The 8,252-nt window shown below is 35.6% G+C and overlaps 2 protein-coding genes across 4 annotated transcripts in view; one reads left to right on the forward strand and one right to left on the reverse strand.

Annotated features, from left to right (window-relative positions):
• The first annotated feature begins 458 nt into the window (after positions 1–458).
• LOC120090535 (protein unc-13 homolog) lies at positions 459–5,863 on the forward strand. Of its 3 annotated transcripts, none has more exons than XR_005485570.1 (6): positions 459–1,349; positions 1,900–2,733; positions 3,023–3,478; positions 3,674–3,863; positions 3,969–5,292; positions 5,459–5,863. XR_005485570.1 is itself a non-coding variant. In XM_039048261.1 (5 exons), the coding sequence occupies exons 1-5, from the start codon at positions 783–785 to the stop codon at positions 4,898–4,900; spliced, it is 2,979 nt and encodes a 992-aa protein (XP_038904189.1). In that variant the 5' UTR covers positions 459–782; the 3' UTR covers positions 4,901–5,863. The 3 variants fall into 3 exon arrangements, 1 of the variants encoding a protein (XP_038904189.1); XR_005485571.1 differs by having other exon boundaries at positions 5,467–5,863; XM_039048261.1 differs by having other exon boundaries at positions 3,969–5,863.
• Positions 5,114–8,252, reverse strand: part of LOC120090581 — a 30,366-nt gene continuing 27,227 nt past the window's right edge. The window contains exon 3 of the mRNA XM_039048309.1: positions 5,114–5,290. Within this exon, the coding sequence (XP_038904237.1) occupies positions 5,114–5,290 (177 nt within the window). The remainder of the gene's footprint in view (positions 5,291–8,252) is intronic.

An 8,252-nucleotide genomic window follows, 5' to 3' on the forward strand; every position in this document is an offset into this window, starting at 1 on the left:
TTACTTATATTTGGTAAAGATAATTGATTTGGTAAAAAATTAAAAAAAATATAAGATTTGATATAAGTTTTGGGAAGATTATATTTGGAAAAATTGGTAGAATGTTATGTAATTTGTTCGAGTTGGTAGAAAATTAAAAAAAATATAAGATTTAGTATAAGATTTGGAAAAATTGGTAGAATATTAATGTAATAATCTGTTCGAATTGTATCGAGGTTCAAAATTTATCCAATTAATTTTTAGCAAAATCTTATTTATCCAACTTCTCGAGAAAAACTAGTTGTGAAAATTTGAAGGGCTATTACTAATAATTTCTAGTAAAAAAATCGAAAGTGGTTTTGAAAATTTTAACATTGACAATATCAATTGAGGAAAAAAGAAAACGACAAAATGGATTTTTGTAGGTTTATTACAAAAATTTCAATAAGAAATCGTTGAATTAATCAACGGCTAACGATTCTGTCAGCCTTTTTCTTTTTATTTTTTCACACAGTCACACGCTTGGGAAAAGCAAAAACCTCCCTTCTTTTATCCATCGTTGTTGAAAATTCTCTTGTTCTTGTGTATCAAAGATTTCTGGTAGCTATTTGTTTTTCGTATCCATGGATTTTCCTTGAAAGCGAAGCCAAGAATTTCTCTGTCAGTTTCATACACCCAACGGAGGTTAATCGTAGTTGACGCCAAAAACAGAGAGAAAAGTGAACTCCGACCCCACAATTTTGCCTCCGATTCTTACCTTCTCGTTGATTCTTTTGCTTTTTTCTTTGTTAAAACTTGCAGCGATGTCCCGATTATTCAGTGATCGATCCCGAGGAAGCTCCCGAAGGCATGCTTCGAGTTCCAGCTCAGTGATAGTCGACACAACAACTACCACTACTTCCGCCGCCGCGGCCTCCACCAGTGCCGGCGCAACCTCTATAACCATGCCGGTTTATCCGATTGACGAGATCCCCTCGCCGTTCGGCGATTTAGGCTTGCAATTCTCGGAGTCGGAGCTCCGAGTGACTGCATACGAGATCTTGATTGGATCGTGTCGGAGCACCGGCGGTAAGCCGTTAACTTATATTTCGCAGTCGGAAAGGGGAGTTGATCGGTCGCCATCGTTGTCGACGGCGGCGTCGCTGCACCGGTCGCTGACGTCGACCGCTGCGAGCAAGTTTAAGAAGGCGCTAGGGCTGAAATCATCGTCGTCGGCGAAGAAGAGGATTGTCGGAAGCGATGAATCAGGAAATCAAGGTCGAGCGAAATTGGGATTAACGGTGGGGGAGTTGATAAGGATTCAGATGAGAATTTCGGAGCAAATTGACTCGAGAATTAGAAGGGCACTGCTTAGGATCACTGCTGGACAGGTGCGTTGTGAAACTTGGAATTGAACCTCTTATGCAGTCAAATTTTCTGTTTGGTGGCTGAGAAAATTTTGGGAAATGACATGGAAAACATAAATTCAACTTTTTCCCCCCTCTTTCCGCATCCTAATTTGTTTTGATAACAGATTATTGCTCACCTTAGCATCTTCTTACGAGAAGAACATGATTGAGACCAATTTGAATGAAAGTGCTTCGCGTGAACTTGTCTTATTACTATATTTTTATATGCGTTTAGATTTTTTAGCTAATGCATATCTATTTCGTCATTTTGGGATAATGGATTCAAATATTTATCTATTTCTATACTGGATTCCGAATCTTGAATTCAAGCTTTAAGTTGAAAATTGGATAACTTAAACTTTTGATGTATTTTAAAGCTAGCCTTGGTAGGTGAGACCTAGCTCGGGTCGGGACTAGTCGTGGGCTTAGAGTATAATTCAAGGAGTGGGGTTCAATTCTTTGTTTAGCCATTTCTATATGTTGCAATCAATCTTGTATGCCATTTGTTAATAATATCTTGTTTTCGGATCAGCTTGGAAGACGCATAGAGTCTATGGTTCTGCCTCTTGAGCTGTTTCAACAGCTTAAGGCTTTGGACTTCCAAAATAATGAAGAACACATGGCTTGGCAAAAGCGTTATTTGAAGGTTCTCGAAATAGGACTTCTATTGCATCCTCACATGCCATTAGAAAAGATAGACGATGCTCCAAAACGTTTCCGACAGATAGTTCGTGGTGCAATGGAGAAACCCATTGATGCAGGAAGAAACTTTGACACAATCCAAGACCTTCGGAGTATTGTATTGTCTCTTGCTTGTAGATCATCTGGCGAGTCTGCTCCAGGCACGTGCCATTGGGCAGATGGGTTCCCCTTGAATCTCAGGCTCTACCAAACTTTGTTAGAAGCTTGTTTTGATGCTAATGATTCAACTTCCATCATTGAAGAGGTTGATGAGGTCTTGGAACATGTTAAGAAAACTTGGGTGGTACTTGGCATGAACCAGATGTTGCATAACCTTTGTTTCTCGTGGGTTTTATTCAATCGTTACGTTGCCACGGGGCAAGTAGAAAGTGACTTGCTACATGCTTCCAAAAGCCTGTTGGCTGAAGTTGAAGACGACATCGAGTCCTTCAAGGATCCTATTTACTCAAGAATTCTGAACACTACTCTTAGTTCGATTCTGGTTTGGACGGAGAAAAAGCTTCTAGCATACCGCAACGATTTTCACAGTGACAACATTGAGTGTATGCAAAGCCTAGTCTCTATTGCAGTACTGTCATTCGAGTTACTGGAAAATGAAATTGATGCGGCTTATAACAAAGTTGATAGCTATATACGATCATCTCTTCGAACTGCTTTTCTTAAGGTGAGTGTAATCAGTTGATTTACTCTGTTATTTCAATTAACTTTGTTTAACTCTCAAAAAGAATGTTTAGATCACCGTTTTAACAAATCTAGATTTATGAATTTTGAAGTCAGTAAACTTGAATTTGTGTAATTTGTCTTTGGCTTGTAAAAATGAACAAGTTCTGGAAACTTGGGTTTGGTAACGATTTTCTTTGTGTTTTTTTTCATCATGCTTTAGCGAGCCAGCTTTCTTTTCTTATGCCTCATGGATTGTCACTGAAGAGTCTTCTTTGTCCTTATCATTACAGAAAATGGAGAAGGTGAAGTCAATCAAGTTTTCCACTAAAAACCAAAAAAGTTCACCTCATGTTCTTTCTGTCCTTGCACAAGACGTGAGTGAACTGGCTTTCGATGAGAAGGCAATGTTTAGTCCTATATTGAAGGAATGGCATCCTCAAGCAGCAGGAGTCGCAGTGTTAACACTTCATTCTTGTTATGGGAAGGAGCTCAAAAAATTCATTTCGGGTATTGATGAACTGACGCCAGATGCTATTGAAGTGCTCAATGCAGCTGATATATTGGAGAAAGATCTTGTGCAGATTGCAGTAAGAGATTCTGTAGACAGTGAAGATGGTGGAAAGTCCATAATACAAGAGATGCCTCCTTACGAAGCTGAAGCAATAATCGCAAAGCTTGTAAAGACCTGGATCAGTACGAGAGTGGACAGGTTAAAGGAATGGGTTGGCAGATTCCTTCAACAGGAGGTAAGTGGTTGTGACATTAATTGGTTGTTATGTAGATTTGGATTGGTAATAGTTTCGTATTTTGGAAACAATTTGCCTCCAAAAAGGAGTTTACAAGACTTGGGATAAACTTAGGCAGTTACATGTTTGCACTTTTCCTTTTACTACACTTTTTGATATCAATATTGAACTATCATTTACAAACACTCTGAACAGGTATGGAATCCGCATGCAAACAAAGAGCATATTGCTCCTTCTGTTGTCGAAGTTTTACGAATTGTTGATGAAAGTTTTGAAGCATTCTTTTTGTTACCAATACCACAACACTCATTGTTGCTTCCTGATCTAATGACGGGCCTTGACAAATGTTTAAAACAATACATACTAAAGACAAAATCTGGCTGCGGTAAGTGTTCTATTTACAAAAAGAAAAGCAAAAGTTTTTCGACTTTAGAGAAGTTATTGGTTCATTATACAAGTCCAACCATGAACGTGCATTATATTTTTTCAGGATCTAGAAGTACCTATATTCCTGCACTGCCTGCTTTGACTAGATGTTCGAAACGATCAAAGTTTGGAGTATTCAAAAAGAAGGAAAAGTTGCAAGCAGGTCAGGGGAGGACCCAACTTGGGATCACGAGTGCCAATAACTCTTTGTCAGTACCCCAACTATGTGTCTGTATCAATTCTTTGCACCATATACGGAGCGAGCTGGAAGTTCAAGAAAGAAAAGCGGTTGTCCGTCTTAAGAATCTTGAGCCTCATTACACAGATGCTGTTAGGAACCAAGCAGGGAAATGGTTTGAGCTTTCGGCATCTTTGTGTGTGGAAGGGATAAGACAACTATGTGAAGCGACAGCATACAAAGTTGTATTCCACGATCTCAGTCAATTTTTATTGGATGGTTTATATATAGGGGAAGTTGCATCTTCAAGGATTGAACCATTCCTTCAGGAGCTTGAGCAATACCTAGAAACCATTGCATCAACAGTTGTCCATGACAGAGTCCGCACACGGGTGATAACCGACATGATGAAAGCCTCTTTCGATGGTTTTCTACTAGTTCTACTGGCTGGGGGCCCGTCCCGTACTTTTGTTAAGGAAGATTCAGAACTGATAGAGGAGGACTTTAAGTTTCTCACCGATCTCTTTTGGTCTAACGGTGATGGACTTCCTGCTGATTTGATTAGTAAACATGCAGGCAATGTTAAAAGAGTTCTCGATCTATTTCATTCAGACTCTGAAAGTCTAATTGAGCAGTTCAAATATGTGATGGTGGAGTCACATGGCATGCAAGCTAAATCTAGGCTTCCATTGCCTCCAACTTCTGGTCTTTGGGAACCAACCGAGCCAAACACACTACTTCGAGTCTTATGCTATCGCAATGATGAGATAGCGGCAAAGTTTCTCAAGAAGACTTACAATTTGCCCAAAAAACTATAACTGACCTGATGAACATACTGATGATTATAGAATTCCATGTCTTGCCCAACCACACGATATATTGTACATAGTAAGCAGCCTTGTGCCAATTGTGGTGATAAATTATGAGTCCGTGCATCAAAATTTATTGTCAGAGAGAACATTCTTGCGTGATACCATCGTGGGGAAGTGCAGTTGCTCTTGAACTTGGATTTGCAGGATGGTTATGTTGAATCAATCAGCTTCTGTTGCTTTCTCGTATCTATGGTCACGGTTTGAGTAATACAGATTCGTGTTTCCTGTCAATGCAGCCCTTTCACAATTAGGTACAAGGACAGAGTACACATCATAACAGATGCTTCCTTTTACCATCTGATTATGACAGTCTCCTTCTAACATACATATACCACACTGTAAGAAATCACACAAACTACAGGTTTACATAGGGAATCATTTTTCTTCTTTTGGCAATAGTAATCTGATCTGATTATTTTCATGACCCCCTCCTGTTTTTTCACTGATTGGAGTGTATGTTTTGACTTGTGAGTTAGTTATTTATTGATTTAGCTTTTGTTGTAGTTTTGTAGAAGAATGACAAGGCAGATATTGCATTTTGGCCTCCACCTTGTAGACGAAATTTTGATGGACATTAGATTCTCTGTTCTCTCTGTTTCTCATGCTATGTATAATGTTCTCTTTTTGGAATAAGAGCTTATCTTAGCATTCCGAAGATGTATAGTTATTTTAAAGTTCATCGAGAGTGATTTCTCTTTGAATAGATGGTGTTTTTTTCTTCTCTCCAATGGTGAGGATCTCAATTTTACATGCTTCAAGTTATTTCTTCTATCTTGCTTCATAAATTTTTTGGAGTTGGAGAGCTTATCTAGCACTCAGATGATCTATTTGTACTTTAGACTTGGTAAAGAATGATTTCTCTACAAATACAGAATCCTCGAGTTGAATATCGATGGTATTATTCTTGTCTTTGGTGGTGAGAATCATAATTCCTTATGCTATAAAATCATTTCTTATGCTTTATATTCATGGGGAACTGGAGATCATTTCGTAGCACTCCAAGGATCTTATGGTTTTCTTAAGATGATTTCTATATGGACTCGTAGTCATTGATTTGAACTTTAAATATTATTGTCAAGGATTATTTTGATTATAATTTGATTTGCAAGTTTTTTTTTTTTTTTTTTGTTGGAAATGAAATACTGTAAATTGTCGATATTTATTCTTTGACAAAGAACACTCGGAAATTGTATCGAACATAGGTATATTAGCAAGGTTTTGTTGCAAGATTTTTAATCTTCTATACTTAGAATCTATGAAACTATAGTTATATCCAGTGTCAGATTTGAAAATTTTGTTGACGGGATTTTATAATTCAGTAAAATAATTTAAGTGAGTAGTTCTAAAAATCAATAAATTTACTGACTTAAACAACCCAACAATTTATAAGAAGAAATTGAAAGCATAACAAGTTAACAACAATGTCATAACTTAACTAACCCAACAAGGAGAGTTTAGGATGTTTACTTAATATCCACACATTATTTCAAAAATTAATAAAATAAAGAAATTAAAACAAAAATAAGAATGATTTGAAATTTGAAAACTAAATGCATATAAATAAAAAAAAAATTTAAAAAGAAGAAAAATAAATTACAAAACTTACCTTACAAATTAGGAGAAGAAGTTGAAGAAGCAATGCGGAAGTTGAAGAAGAAATTTTAAAAAACTAAGAACACAAAAGTAAAAATGATTTGAAATATTAAAACTGAATGTATATAAATAAAATAACAAACATAAAAAGAAAAAGAAAAACCAATGAATAAAACTTACCTCACAAATTGTGAGAAGAAGTTGAAGAAGAAAATAAAAAGCTAAATATTTGTTGAAGTTGAAGCTTTATAAAAAAATAAACAAAAAAAAAAAATTTAAATGAAGGATGACTTCCTTCTTAATTTCAAGCTGTATTTGGTGGGGATTAGTGTATAATTATTGTTTTTGTTTTCTAGAAAATCGAAGGACTATTAAGAAAGAAAAATCTAGAAAAACAAATGTATAGAGTGAAAATGGAGACGCTATTGAAGGAGCCCGTAACCGCTTTGTTCCAAAGATAGTAGAGGATTTTAGGGATGGTGGTGCTTTGCTTAACCAGAGATTCATATTGCTCAATCAATACCTCACATGACATGGGTAGACACAAATCATCAAAGAAAATTCTAACAAGATTACTGTTTATTCACAACACAAAGACCTCATTCCAAAGATGTTGGAGAAACAAACCTAGGAAACAAAGTCTGCACTTGAAAAGATGGTGAATTTAAGATTGAGCGTGTAATGGTCAGTCACAAATAAATAACCAACAAAAAATTATTTGAGTGGGAACAAAATCACTTTTATTTGAAAGACTCTTCAAACTTGGTTCACACTTTTAATTGAACACTTTTTGTGTGTTTTTCTATTTATAGGATTACCATGAGCAAGTCTAAATCTACAACTCTCACCTTAATTAAACACATAAAAACCTTTAAAATCCTATATTTAATTTATTAACATATCTAACTTTCTTTAATACATGACCTTACCAACTTTCATCAATTAAAATACTTAATTAACTCACATCTTTTAATTCATCTATAACTTATCTAATTAAAACATGTTTAATTTTCAACGACTCAGAGTCAGACTAAAAATGTAGCCAAACAATCATCAGATTCAAAATTTATCAAATATAACCCATCTCAGCCATCCACAACTTTTAATTCAACCGCCAAAGGTCAAATGGTGCCAGATTTTCCACATATACCTTAGATGCCTTGAGGAGACATTTTTACTTAATATTCCTTTCTTAAACATATTCTCTTCGTATTTTTATTAAACAATGAATCATTTGCCATAGTTTCTTGAACTTCTTTAGTATATCGTTCTTGAGAGATAAAAATACATTTCTTTAATTGTTTCACTTCAATGCCAAGATAATATGATATAAGCCCAATATCTGTCATTTTAAATTCTTGGATCATTGCCTTCTTGAGACTTCAAACTTACTTGCACAATTTCCTGTAAAAATTAAGTCATCTACATACAGAAAAACCAACAAAATATCTCAACGATTATTAGTCTTAATATAAAGAGAATAATCATAAGGGCATCTCAAATACCCATTATCAAGGAAATATTTGTTGATTCTGCTATTCCATATTCTAGGCACTTGTTTCAATCCATACAACGTCTTCTTTAGTTTCAAGACTTTATCTTCTTGACCTTTCACAACATAGCCAAAAGGTTGTTATAAGTAGACTTCTTCTTTCAAATATCCATTCAAGAATGCTAATTTAACATCCATTTGAAAGATCTTCCA

This window comes from Benincasa hispida, chromosome 11 (assembly GCF_009727055.1).
Source record: "Benincasa hispida cultivar B227 chromosome 11, ASM972705v1, whole genome shotgun sequence".
NCBI classification, from domain to species: Eukaryota; Viridiplantae; Streptophyta; class Magnoliopsida; order Cucurbitales; family Cucurbitaceae; genus Benincasa; species Benincasa hispida.

Bases quoted from the DNA above. Each gene is read 5' to 3' on its own strand.
- LOC120090535 (XM_039048261.1), top strand. From the start codon at position 783: ATGTCCCGATTATTCAGTGATCGATCCCGAGGAAGCTCCCGAAGGCAT. The intron at 1,350-1,899 runs GTGCGTTGTGAA...TTTTCGGATCAG, and splicing joins TTAGGATCACTGCTGGACAG to CTTGGAAGACGCATAGAGTC. The intron at 2,734-3,022 runs GTGAGTGTAATC...TTATCATTACAG, and splicing joins TTCGAACTGCTTTTCTTAAG to AAAATGGAGAAGGTGAAGTC.